The 14392-nt window shown below is 40.0% G+C and overlaps 1 protein-coding gene across 1 annotated transcript; it reads left to right on the plus strand.

The window, feature by feature from the left end:
• The first annotated feature begins 582 nt into the window (after positions 1-582).
• Positions 583-7691, plus strand: LOC149814045 (ADP-ribosylation factor 2). The gene is made up of 7 exons (XM_089990387.1): positions 583-670; positions 978-1136; positions 4823-4893; positions 5648-5767; positions 5997-6115; positions 7085-7166; positions 7476-7691. Exons 2-7 carry the CDS (start codon positions 989-991, stop codon positions 7479-7481), a joined length of 546 nt encoding a protein of 181 aa, XP_089846513.1. The 5' UTR covers positions 583-670; positions 978-988; the 3' UTR covers positions 7482-7691.
• The last annotated feature ends 6701 nt before the right edge of the window (positions 7692-14392 follow it).

Raw genomic sequence — 14392 nt, forward strand, 5'->3', positions numbered from 1 at the left:
GACAACAATGACTGTAGATCTTCAATTTTTGTGCATAGTGAACCCGAGCCTCATTACACGAACATAAGAATAACAAATATTAACTAAAAAACAAATACATAATCATAAGTCATATACAACACAAACAAATATATATATATATATATATATATATATATATATATATATATATATATATATATATATATATATATATATATAAACCCTAAACATAGTTAACCCTAAATAGTAACTCCAGTGACTTAGAAAGTCGATGACAACATACTAAACATAAAAAAAATATCCATAGCAATAACCAAAGAGAAATACACATAGGCCAAATCTATGAAAAAGTATCCCTGTACTGTATGGTCATTTCCCGTTAAATCAACCGTGTCAGATTTGATCAAACATCATAAGATTTAATAGGTGTATGAAGATTGTGGATGACATGGGAGCGTGCGAGGGAACGCATGCCCCTCAAGCGCTGATACGTGTGGAGAGGGTTCCTCACATGTGTGATGGCTCCCACCCATTGAACTGTGCGCGGATCTCCGGACGCAGTGCATAACTACATATAAAAGGCAGGAGACCCACGCGTTTGCTCTCCCCATCGCCCGGACTCTCGAAGAACGCAGCTGCGGCTCCTCTTTTTTCCGATCCGACTTGCCGGAATCTCGGAGCTCGTCGGGTAACGCACCTGATTTTCCTGTCACGCGATCTCTTTCTCTCATTCCTTCCCGAATTCTGTTCCATACCGAAGAGATCTACGAATCTTTTTAGATTTTCACGTTTTTAAAATGTTATTTTCCTCGCTATCGAGATAGATCTGTAGATCTACAGAATTTCCTTTTTTTATGGAGTTCCTCCATAGGTTTTTCGGTATCGAGGAAGATGTAGTACTAGATCCGCTCTCCCGAAGTTTTTCTTTTCTACATTTTGCGAGATTGAAGAGATCGGGAGATTTTTTATATCGATCTGTGTTTTCTTTGTCTTAGCTGCGAAGAAAATGGGGCTCACCTTCACGAAGCTCTTCAGCCGCCTCTTTGCGAAGAAAGAAATGAGGATTCTGATGGTTGGGCTCGACGCTGCGGGTAAAACCACGATCCTGTACAAGCTAAAGCTTGGAGAGATCGTTACAACGATCCCGACCATTGGTGAGTTGTTCGTCTTTCTCCTCCTTCCGCTTTATTCTTCAGTCTTCATTTTGGATTTCTCAGAATCAGCAGTTTCTCCGATGTACATGCGATTATGAATTCCAAATTTTCCATCAGTGTTGCAGAATTCTAGATGAACGCTGGAAATTCAGTGTTTTTACCTTTTTTGTTGAAAACCATAGTTGATTTTATGGATCTGGTCATTCTTTTACGATTCCTTCCCGCTTCTTCCCCTTTACTGAAGATTATTCTTTGGAAATTTGGTGTGAAGGCTTTGGTTACTTTTAGCTGGTTAATGGTGGTTGCATCTGCATATTTTTTGCCTTCGGATTGAACTTTTCATAGATCTGGCCTTCCGCCTTTTCTGTGCTATATCTGTCGTCTTCTTCTGTGGAATATATTTCTTTTCATGGTTTACTATAAGAAAATGATCGATATTGACCGTTGTTGAAAGAACGTTGATCTTTTCTGGGACGAATTGTTTTGTTTGCTCAATTTTATGTAAGGGTCCATATGGCTCAGCTTTTTGCCTTGGCATGAAGTTGACATGTTTCTTTGATATTGACGCTTGGCTGCTTTTCATGCAGCCTCTTGCATAATATAGATTATTTGGCATTCATTGATGCTGTCAATCAATCGACTCATCACCATCACCACTGTGTCACCCAATCCAAGCTAACTTGATTATCCTTTTTGTTGTGATACTTTTTCTGTGTTGAAGTTCTAAACACTGCTGAACTGACTCTTCTTTGTGAGCATAATATTGCTTATTCTGTAATCCTGTCCTGTGTTCATCCTTGGTGAAACGGCACCATATTCTTCTTTCTGTTTATTGTTACATTATAATGAAAATAAATTAAGATGCTTATCTATGTGTGACATGAAATTTCAAACTTGGAAGCGTAATTACCATCTTAAACTTTGTTGGCAAGTATGTGGTTTGTTTGATTGAAAACATGTATCTTAATAGTACTGGCTGTTTGTCAATGATACATGCACTTGTTGCAGTGATTTGACCCTTTTGCATCATGTGATAGGTTCCCATCGTATCTTCATTGTTTTGATGGCTGAATTTCTAAAAATTTGTCAATCTAGTCTTTATATTATGTTTAGTTATACTCCATATGCGACCATGGGAAAAACTTAGGAGGATCTTATTATACTTTATCACTATCTATACCATTATTGTTTTATGGAATTCTTTTAATTGTCGTTCCTGCATTCTTGTGCTTGCATTGAAAGGTTATGAGATTTAACAAGATCAATGCATTTTCGTGCATGGCATATTCTAGTGTCAGTGACATTCATCGGTATAACTGGATACATTATATCATGTTGCTGGTTTAATCTGATTATAAACTGGGAGAGTAAAAATTACTGTTATTCAGATTCCATAACCTGATATGGGCCATCTCTCTAATTGTGTATTATTATTTGAATTTGATGATTGTCACATTGTTGGAATTTCAAAGTGTGCATGCACATGCATGTGTGTGTCAGACAGTCAGAGATGTTGGTACCATCAATTTTTCAGTTGGATTTGTTAATGTATTACTTTTCCCAATGAAGAGAACAAACTATAGAATGTCAAATAATGTTGGTTTTTGAAATGATACACATAAATAGGAGACTATGACAAAATAAGAAGGAAACTAAGAGATTTTTTATATCGAATAAATGTTGAAAGCATGGAAATCTGCTGCAATAATATGAGTAACTGTTTTAGAAAAAAGAATTTATTATTGAACAATGAAATAAATGTGACAATTGCATGGCCGTAGTGATCATCAGTTTCCATTTCTTTCTGGAAAAGGAGAGCTAATAAGTCGCTGCAAAGGGAACATTTAATAATTTACACGTTCATTCCAAATCCTAGTTGGGCCAATCCAAGATAACTCTTCTGTGCGCTCAATAGAATATCCTCTTGAATTCTCCAATGTATTGAAAACTACCAATGTTGTCAAACGTCAGACCAAAGATTTTTTTAATCCCTTTTTGTGAAAATCAAGTAGTATTATCATGGTTTCATGATATAAGGGTATATATGATACATAATGCCTATGTGGTTATTTATTTTCTATCCATTCTTTCCAGCAAAGCAGTAATAGGAAAAACCACAAGCAAGAAGCTCGGTGTGTTCTCAGCTCTCTGATTTCCAGCTTTGAATAAATAAGTAGTAGTTTATTCTGTTGCAGAACCCCAAGGCTCTTTTCTAGCCTGTAGCTACAAGGAAAACATTGTCTAGTGCAGCACCTGATGGTATTCCTGTTTTTTTCTATTGGATGTAACCAATGTTTGCACTTGTGGAGGGGTGACAACCAATTTTCCTATAACGGTTGGGTTACATCAAGGATCTGCTTTAAGCCCTTTCCTATTTGCTATAGTGATGGATGAGCTTACGAGATCAATTCAAGAAAATGTGCCGTGGTGTATGTTATTTGTTGATGATATTGTTTTGATTGATGAGTCTAGAGCTGAGGTTAGTGCTAAGTTAGAATTATGGAGACAAGCATTGAAAGCAAGAGGTTTTAAGTTGAGTAAGAGTAAGACAAAATATATGGAATGTCGGTTTAGTAAGCAACGAAGTAGTGATGAGAGTGTAGTGAATCTTAGTGAGCAAGAAATACCGGTGGATGATTGTTTCAAATATTTGGGATCTATCATTCAAAAGTATGGAGAAATTGATGAAGATGTAAATCATAGGATAAAGGTTGGGTGGATGAAATGGAAAAGTACAACTGGAGTGTTGTGCGATCGTAGAATGCCATTGCGGTTGAAGGAAAAGTTTTATAGGACGACTATTAGGCCCGCTTTACTATATGGTACAGAATGTTGGGCTGCCAAGAGACATCATATTAAAAAAATGAGTGTAGTTGAGATGCGTATACTTAGATGGATGTGTGAAAATACAATAAAAGATAAGATTCGAAACGAGGAGATACGTAAGAAGGTAGGCGTTGCACCCATTGAAAATAAGATGAGAGAGAATCGTTTACGGTGGTTTGGACATATTCGGCGAAGGCCTAATGATGCTCCAATTAGAAGGATGGAGAAATGAGAAAATATATTAGTTAAAAGAGGTCGGGGTAGGCCTAAGAAGACTTGGATTGAGATAATAGGAAAAGATATGAATGCTTTGAACCTCACCGAGGACATGGCATTGGATAGAAATGATTGGAGGAGAAGGATTCATGTGGAAGACCCAGAATGATTTTCTTTTTTGGTTCATATTGCCGACTCCAATTGTTTTGGGATGAAGGCGTAGTTGTTGTTGTAAAATTCAGACCTGTATTTTATCTGGAGTACTTCTTTTAACTTCTAAAACATTACAGCTTGTCTCGTTCTGCAAGACTGGATGGTGCCTCAACAGTTGACTTTGCCTTGAAAGCAAAAACTGTACTAAACACAAGGAACCCGTAAAATGTGAAATTGTTAAACTGACAGTCTAATGTTTATTTAGAGAATGATTTATATTGCTTCTACATTCCTCTCATGTTTGGTCATGTATTAAATTTTGTGAATGAGAAAAAAGAATACAGGAATTTCATTTGACATTGTTATCTCCTGCACTTTTGAATGTTAATGTATATTTTATGTTTCTTTTTGCTGTATTTATGCTTCACCTGTTCTGTCTATGAAGTTACTAATACTAAACAATATTCTATTTGTTTGAATTTTATGTGCAGGTTTCAATGTAGAGACTGTTGAGTACAAGAACATTAGCTTCACTGTTTGGGATGTTGGTGGCCAGGACAAGGTTTGTAATAACTCTTCCATTCTTGCAGATACTCTTGACTCCTGAATATTATGGTGGAAATATTGGATTCTGTTATCTCCTAAGACCGTCTATGATATTAACTAGCAAGTTCCATGCTTAGGGATTTTTTTTTTCTTTCAGTTTCTTTTTGTTTTTTTGTTAGCCAAACTGTTTAAAACTTCAGAAAAATGGGGTGAGAGAAACTATCAATGTTGAAAATTTTGCAGGGGATTACTATAGATATCAATATAACCTAAAGGCGATCTAGTTCTTATTAGCCCTGGTTTTCTTAGCTATCTATTAAAGGTCTTCTTTTCTGATTTATTCTAAAATATAGTGCAAGGATCTATTTAGTAGTTTTTTTCAGTGGCTTGTGTAATATATGCATGGATTATTTTTGTTAAAAAACAACACTCATAACGCTTGATTGATGATTTTGGCATAGTTATATTCAGTATTTGAGGGATCTGCTCAAGAGATAGGCTTGGATATGTTTATGCATTTGTTGCTGTTATTTGTTCTATGTTAGTTCATGCATGAATGGAAGTAGGTGTTAAGCTTAAATGGAGTTTTAATATAGAAAACTGTTTCTCCACATTCCTATCTTATAATATGCTGTTGCATGTGCTGCACTCATTTGGAATATATCCTACAGTTTAGTCTAGTTAGGCTGTATTATGTAGTAGTGGGTGAATGGCTGCTTATTGCTATAATATTTTGCTGATGCACTTTTGTAATATTTTCTGCACAACAGATTAGACCTCTGTGGAGGCATTATTTCCAGAACACCCAGGGCCTTATTTTTGTTGTTGATAGCAATGATAGAGACCGTGTTGTTGAAGCAAGAGATGAGCTCCACAGGATGCTAAATGAGGTAATTTCTTGAGAATTTAAGTGACTTAATTATTGTGCTTCTGAAAATGATGCATGTTTTATAAATCTCTATAGAGCTGGGGTCACTAATGTTCATTGAAGCAGTTCTAGTCTGTGATGAGAGCTTCCCTTTTCTCTGTTCATGCACGCTCTTTAAAGTTGGTGTGACTAATCTATGTGAAAGCATTCATATCTGTCTTGAGAGATTAGGAACCTACCGTTGTTTGCAGGATGAGTTACGTGATGCTGTTTTGCTTGTCTTCGCAAATAAGCAAGATCTTCCAAATGCAATGAATGCTGCTGAGATCACTGATAAGCTTGGGTTGCATTCGCTTCGTCAGCGTCACTGGTAAGAGATGCAAACTTGCTACTCAGATAAAAGTTGACTGTATTCCTTTTATGTTATTGCAGCTGTTGCTTTTATGGCAATGGGCACGTGTACTTATAGTTACATATCCCTTGAAGAAACCCACAAGTAAAGATTTGGGTTTCAAAAATACAGTTTTTACAGATGGGACTGGTGATCGCATCGGGATTGCAAAGAACATTGTTTTATCTTTCCTTCTTTTATTAATGGATATAGAATGATTCATGGCCTTTTAATGGAAAAAAAAGGATCAGTTTGTATTTTGAAAGTGGTTGTTGGTGTGAAATTGTGCATGATGTGGTGAGAGAAGTGTTGACATGCAAAATTGAACTTGGATAAAATTTCTCCGAAGATTGAGGAGGTGTTGTCTGCATTCTACGAACTAAGTCTAAAACTGAAGGTCAGGCTGAATCATGCTTCAGTATATTTAAAATTATAGAAACTTCAGGGCCTACATTTTGTTTTCTGAAGATGTAATGCATCCTAGATGTCTTCAAGAAGTGGTGCCATCCAGCAACAACTGAAACCTTCTGTTTTTCATAAAAAAAGAAAACGTGTTGCATGCATCCTTTAATCTACTTACTATCATCTAGATGGGACAGCACTTCTCATGATTGTTGCAATGGCAAGCTGTTGTGGCATGGAACCTACGCTTCCCCTCTTACATAATGTTTGACATGCTGTCTTCCAACAATTCTCAATTTATTTCAGGTCTGCTTGTGGCAAAATGAAGATGGAACAACATTTAGTTTCATATTTGGGGATGTGACTACTATTTAGTTTCGTACAGCTTCTTTTGTACAAATTGAATGAACCATGTCAATGCGTTGCTGTAAATTTATTTACAGAAGTATGAGGCTGCGTTGTGTTTTAATTCATTTATATGCAAGTTGGTTGAATGTGTCTCTTGATGGATCGATATAAAAACAGTTGCTTTGTTTTTGTTTTCAGGTATATTCAGAGCACATGCGCTACCTCTGGTGAGGGTCTGTACGAGGGACTGGATTGGCTCTCCAACAACATTGCCAACAAGGTATCTATTTCAAATTATATTTCTTGAATGAATACCAACAAGGTATCTAATTTCAAATCATATTTCTTGAGTGAATATCTAATGGAAGATAATTGCCTTAATGTACTTGGCATGAATTAGTTTGCTCCAATTTTCCAAGTGGTTCAGGTTAAGCCCAAACTCTGCAACCAGACCAGCTATAATGCTGTCTGCGGTTATGTCATCCATTGTCAATTAGATGTCCGGTGCCCAACCCGCTCCCCACCCAACAACCTCTGTGTGTGTGTGTTGCGAACCATCTTAATGGTGTTCTTTGGCTGGTCTTTTCAGGCATGACTGTTCAGCTCGCTTGGCGATATGATGTTGCAGACATTTTTCTATTGCGAAAGATAGGAACCATTATAGATTACAACAGTCTTCAGGCCAATTCTTCGGGCATCCATAGTGTATTTCATGTTTTTCTTGTCTTTTTCGTTTTTTGCTGGCTTTGTTCAAATGAAAAACTCAATTTTATTAATGAAATTGATTTGTGTGGATTGTCTGAAACTTATTGGTCTTTCCAAGAGATTTTTGTGAGAAGGTATTGTTTACTCAACGACATATCAGTGTATATCCCTGAATCCCTGATCTTCGGACTATCAGATATAGATACGTCATGGCGACCCACATGGGAATGACACGAGGGCACGCTTACGTTGACCGTGGACAAGTTTTGATATGTCAGATTGTTCTCTGCATGTTCTGTTTGAATGATCTTGACACAACACTGAAAAGTGCCAAAGTCTTGCCTCTTGGTAAACCCAGATTCTGAATTTTTTGTTTTTGAAATAAAGAGGCCTGATTAATTGGTTCGCTGCATCACTAATGGCGATTTGTTTCAGATACGGGACAGCTCCGATGCCGTCTATCTACAAGAACACTCATAAATAATAACCCTTTTTCCTGATCGCAATCTTTTTTTCAACCAATTTGTCCAAAGAATTTGATGGTAATTCTGTTGCTCTTTTCTTAAAACCAATTGCTGCCTTCTTCGGGCTTTCTCTGCATTCTTTTTTTTTTTCAATTTCCTGAGGACTTCAACCAATCTAGATGGGCTGTTCATGGCAAAATTGACGACGTGTTCCGTTGTCCGCACTTGCAAAACTTCAAGCTTATGAAGCACAGTGCACTACGCTTTGATGCTACCCAACTTATTGACTCCCAAGGTTATGGGTTTGTGGCAGTCTGCCATTGATGATTCCAGAAACATCCAGCTATTAACCTATTCTCAAGGATGTCATCAATTTTAAGAGTGACAATATACGTACTGTAAAGTATGAAGTAGTTCTAGCTTGCCATCTAAACAAATACGCAATAAATAAATTAAGGGAACGACAGATGGATGTATAGCTATATTTGGAACAGAAGATTGTAAGCTTCAACTTGTCCAACTCTCCTAGGTTAATATTCACGTATAAAACGATATAAACAACTTACAAACTTGTAATACATTTTTTTTATTTTTTAATATAAAAACATAACTGAGGGAAAAGTGAGTGAGAAGCGACAAGTGAGACGCAAACACTAGTAAAGAGAACTAATGTGGAAAGCAAAGGAGGAAGCGGGCTTCCCACTAAAGGGAATCAAGTTTTTCCATATTTCGGAAGTAGGTTTCTCAAAGCTTCCTTTCCTTTCGGAGAAGCTTATGGTAACTATGTTGTGGACACTAAATAAAAAAGCATACAATGTAATAGAACGGCCTCCAGGGCCTTGATCGCACCCGACTTCTGCAAGCGATTTCCACGACTGTATGTGCCACTTTAATGCTTAGTAAGGCCTAGGATAACCAATCATGTTGGCAAATCAGCCATTTAGATCACAAGGCCTGTTTTCGCCAATAATTTGCACCTTGACTGTAACGCCCCAAAATTTCAAATTTGCGAACCTTTCAGAAAACAGGAAAGAGACTAGAAAAAAATTTATTTCTTTTCAGAGTTTGTTTATGAAATTAGCGGAAGACTATTTTTTTGTTGAATTTAGAAAGGCAAGCTAACAACTTTGGGCACGTTAGCTAAAAGAACAAAAAAGTAAAAAATTCGGATATCCAAAGAAAAACCCATGACAAAACCAAAAAACGTTCAGGACGTGAGCTAAGAGCAAGAAGAGAAAATCTTGAAGTCATCTTGTCATCGCCCGTGATGTACCTAATCATCACTTGTACCCATAGAATGAGTTAGTTTCACGAAAAACTAGTAGGTGCACAAGAGAGACTACAAGAAACTAAATTAAGTGCCTTTAATTCAGTATGTAAAGCAGTTTAAAGCAGATCAACAGTTAAACATGTAAGCCGTATTAAAACAAGTAAGCAGTTCAAAACAAGTAAGCAGTGCAACTGCAAGTAAGCAATTCAAATGCAGCATGACGATTCATTTGATCGTAAGTTGTGAACTACCACGCAACAAGCTTGTTTTCGTTCCTAAAATAGGGTCTCTACATTTAATCATTATCAGGTTATCGCTTGTCGCTTTCACTATTTCTAACAAACTCTTTGTCCTGAACAACCTTAATTTATTCTCATCTCTCAAGGCCTTACGCAACCAACTATCACCTGTTATGACTCGCTTAAGGCATCATAATTTCTCAAAAAAACCTACCCTTCCATAGAAGGTCTAAAACATGATCGTGATCTAAAATCAATAAAGATCTGATTCTCACATCTGAGTCCTGCATGAAATCATGCTATAACAAAACGCCAAATCTATAAATCCATAATTGACTATCAATATCAATCTGAGAAGATTATCACAGCTCACCATAACTTTTTATGGTAAACAAAATTCATAAGATCCACGTTGGATTGCTTGGTCTGGGAAATGTACGACCTCATAAGGAATTACTGCCCTAGATGGTATACTTGGTCTTGGACCATACACTTCCTCATAGGAGTTCACCATCTTTGCGGCTACCCGCTCGTGGACAGTGTACATCCTCACAGAGAATCTATCACTCTAGCTTGGTCACCTGATCTTGGACAATACACTTCCTCACAGGATTCCTTTGGAAACCCGATCCTCAACAAAAGTCATATTCAATGAAAATCATTGTGATACATGCATCAACACAAATGACCGCTCTCAGGGTCGATAGCTACTATTATAATTAACAAGATCAACGCCGGATCACCTGATCTGAGAAATGTACAACCTCACAAGGAATTATCGCTCTAGATGGTATACCTGGTCTTGGACCATACACTTCCTCACAGGAGTTCACCGTCTTTGCGGCTACCCGCTCGTGGACAGTGTACATCTTTGCAGATAATCTACCACTCTAGCCGGTTACCAGATCTTGATCATACATACCCTCGCAGATAATCCTTTGGAGATTAGGTCCTCAACAAATACCATACACAATGATACATGCATCAATACAATCGACTATTCTGAACAATTGACCGCTCTTGGAGTCAGTAGCCAACAATATGGGCACAAGCATGTATATCAGCAATATGCATCATATCACTTCACATGGTAAAATAAATCACAAGATCACTCTTCCAATAAGGTTCCATGAACGATGAACATTTATCGCATGCTTTCAACATTTCTTACAACGTGACATTTCAATCACATCATACAAAAGCATATAATACTACACATTGTATCATTGCCACAAGGAACATTGCATTCCTCAAATAAGACCTCAAAGCATGCGTAAACAACACATGAGAACACACAGATTACATAATATGAATCAACTAAACACCAACATATGTAATTCCTACGTAGTTCAATAAATTTACAAAGGATTCAAGCTATATATGCATGTAAGATAATTCAGATCATTGCATCATCATATGCATTCACAATTCTTATCTCAAAGCACATCGCATTCGACCTTTCTAGCGTGTAACTCACACACATATCTTCAAGATATTTCAATCATGTTATACAAGTATGCTATATTCACTTAGGCAATCATAACACAATTCTCTGCGATAAAACTATGTAGGTGTGATGTATTATTCACCTAAATAATCTAAACTAATCATTTATCGGTGTGACATATCATCCACCTATATACTAACATAAGCATCATAATCATAAAAATCTCGGGGACACACAAAGTCATACGTAATTTTATCGATAAGCTTTTACTTGGCAAAAAATACGTAACCAAAGCACACAAAAGTCTTATGACCCATCAACCTGTGTGAACAAACTTTATGTTTCGATATTATTGGCCTGCGGGTACGCGCAGACAAAAACGTAGAAACAACTAAGACTAGTTCGGGCGTCTGTTATTCTATGTATTTTCAACAACCCGAATAACTAGTTGAGTTCGTTCCTAAGGAGACGACTTTAGCCGAGAGAGGATTCCTTAAAGGTAGGTACTGAGCAACGGATGCATCCAACTTCTGCAGAAGTTCAATGAATCTACCACTTAGGATAATGTCTTGTAGTCCTTTTCCCTAACTCCAATGACTGGGGAGGCCGAATCTTTGCCTGTGGGGTGGTTGTTAACAACCTGTCCATTAGAGTTTTGTACCACTCTATCCTCTCCCTTGACAGACTACAAGAAGCGAATGGGTGTGTTAGGTGTTGCTTAACTAACGACCCATTTTAATGATGTGGTCTTTCAACCACTTGAGCATCTAGCCTGTGAAGGTGATCAGTCACCATTTTATGTGATTATAGCATTGTGCATTTAGCACAGTTCGAGGTCGCACGACCATCTCATCCAATCATCACAGTACTAGCGTGTAGTGCATGACTACAAGTACTCTAGGATGAAAGAGGTATAACTCCTCAATAGGAGGCTCAACAAAAGTATTTCACAAAGATGTAATATTTCTGAAGCTCTACTTTTGACATTATCTATCTTTTAAAATAACCAACAGCTTGTGCCAACATTCGACATGTGACTTTCTAGAATTTCATCCGCTATCGTAGTATCTACAAGCCTCGCATGACTCGATACCAGCCTTGATAGACGGGATACGAGTTTCTCAACAGAACCTCTGATAAGAAGTTCACTCAAGTCAACTTTACAGAACTGCTCGCTCGAAAAGCTAGGATCCCTGCTAAGGATCCTTCTCCTTAGACGATGATGTATCGTTGAGCTCCCGACTCAACTCTTGTCGCAAGATGAAGAGTGATAAATGTCTCTTACATCATCCATGAGGATGCCTTTTATAGAACATGCAATGAACGAAAACCTGAGCGTCATCTGCAATGGCAAGGCAGTAACGAAATATTTGCAAAAGCAAAAGCATGGGCGCAAAGCGCGACGGCAAAGGAAAGACTGTAAGCAGAAGTGAAAATGCAAAGTCTGAGCGCAAAGTGCGACGACAAAGTAAAGACTAACATAACGTAAAGGACAAGGGTCGCGAAACTGTATCCTTGAGTTAAATGTGTACTCGTATAAATATATATATATATATATGCGTATATATTTATTTAATTGTCCTTTTTAGTTAATTGAACTCAATTCAATTGTCCAAGTCCTTCATGCAATCTTTCCCTACCTTGGGGAGTTACAAGCTTGTTGTCGCATGCGGGTGTAAACGATTGACGGCTCGGGTCGTGAAGCGCGAGCGAGATCCATCGTACGAGCTGCAAAAGCGACAGTCTTAGCAAGCTAACACCAAAAATAAAAGGTCAGGGGCATTGCCGCTGACCTAACGTGAAGGAAACAGAGGCAGAGGCATCGTGCTCTTGCGCACCTGCTATAAGCGCAAGAAGAAGGGGCAAGGGCAGCGTGCCCTCGATGAACCTACTCTACGAGCAAGAAACAGGGGCAGGGGCTGTGAGCCCATGCTGTCAGCGAGAAACAAGGAGGCAGAGGGTTGCACCCCTGCCTAAAGAAGACAACGAGGGAGACTTCGCCCTGCCTGCCGAAAGGGCAAAGAAGCAGGAGCGAGGCCCTTGCCCGCAAGCCACTAAGGGGGAGGTAGGGGGTTTCGCCCCTGCCTGCCGAATATGCAAAGAGGCCCCTACCTGCCAAATATGCAAAGAGGCAGGGGCTTGGCCCCTGCCTGACGAACACACAAACAGATAGGGGGTGAAGCCCCGGCCTGACGCCATAAAAGATGGAGCAGGGAGGGGGCTCAACCCCTCCCCTGACCAAAAGAGGAAGGAAGGGGGTCTCAGCTCCTTCCCAACTAAACATGAAATCAAGGAGAGGGTCAACCCCTTCCCTACGCAACAGACAAGCAAAGAGACAGTAGGGGTTGGCCCCTGTCGACCCATCCGAACATAGGGAGGTGGCAGGGGCTCAACCCCCTGCCCACCCAACGAGAAAAAGAGAGGGAGACGACGATAGGGCTCAACCCCTATCGTCGTTCTCGAACTCAAGGAGGTGACAAGGGCTCAACCCTTGCCAACCTATCGAAAACCAGAAGAAAGGAGGTGGCAGGGGTTCGACCCCTGCCGACCTGCTTGAACAAGAGGCGGGCAGGGGGCCCTGCTACCCTGCCGACCAAGGCACAAGGGCCACTCGGGAGCCCTCTGCCAGAAAGGAGGCGACGCAGGCGGCAACCCTGCCGCCTGCCGAAAAGGAGAGTAGGCGGCAAGGCTTGGCCCCTGTCGGTCTGCTGGAGCTAGCTAACGATAGGGCATCGCCCCTGTCGTCCCTTCAAAGAGAAGACACAGGTGACTGGGGTTTGGCCCCTGCCAGCATGCTGACCCGACGCTGGCGGCAACCTTGTCGCCTGCCGAAAAAAGGACGAAGAAGATGAAGACAGGCGAGGAGGGGGAAAAAGGGAGGCAGGAGGTCGGCGACCTCCTGCCGGCGTCCCCAACAAGAAAACAGTGAGAGAGGGAGTTACCTTGGAAGACGACAACAATGGGAGAGTCCAGGGACGACTCAGGAGATGGCGACGACAGTGGAACCTCATTCGATGAGCGAAAAGGGGCGAAGGAAGGAGAGGCTGCTCTTGGGGTCACCAGCGTCAGGCTCCGACGAGCAGAGGGAGCTCCGACGTCGGGGGCTTCTATGCGGAACCGAAGAGGCACGAGGGAGAGGGTAACAGGGTCGTCGAGGGTTGCTTAGGGAACCGATTGTCAGGTGGCCTCCGGCAAGCAGTGGGTGACCGAGACGGGGGGAGGGGGTGGCTGAGGCCATTGACGCACAAGGTCGGACGAGAGGTCTCGTCGCCAAGACTCGCGACCACATCAGCGTCAAGCGGCTGAAGAAGGGGGGGAAGTCGCCGGTGGCCGCTATTCGACAAACACGAGGAGAGGGGGGTCGAGTAGAGAGGCATCGCC

Source organism: Nuphar pumila, chromosome 15, assembly GCF_984573655.1.
Source record: "Nuphar pumila chromosome 15, dmNupPumi1.hap1.1, whole genome shotgun sequence".
Taxonomy (NCBI): Eukaryota; Viridiplantae; Streptophyta; class Magnoliopsida; order Nymphaeales; family Nymphaeaceae; genus Nuphar; species Nuphar pumila.

Coding starts and splice junctions, on each gene's coding strand:
- LOC149814045 (XM_089990387.1), top strand. CDS start 989: ATGGGGCTCACCTTCACGAAGCTCTTCAGCCGCCTCTTTGCGAAGAAA. Junction 1,137..4,822: donor TACAACGATCCCGACCATTG/GTGAGTTGTTCG, acceptor TTTTATGTGCAG/GTTTCAATGTAGAGACTGTT. Junction 6,116..7,084: donor TCGCTTCGTCAGCGTCACTG/GTAAGAGATGCA, acceptor TTTTGTTTTCAG/GTATATTCAGAGCACATGCG.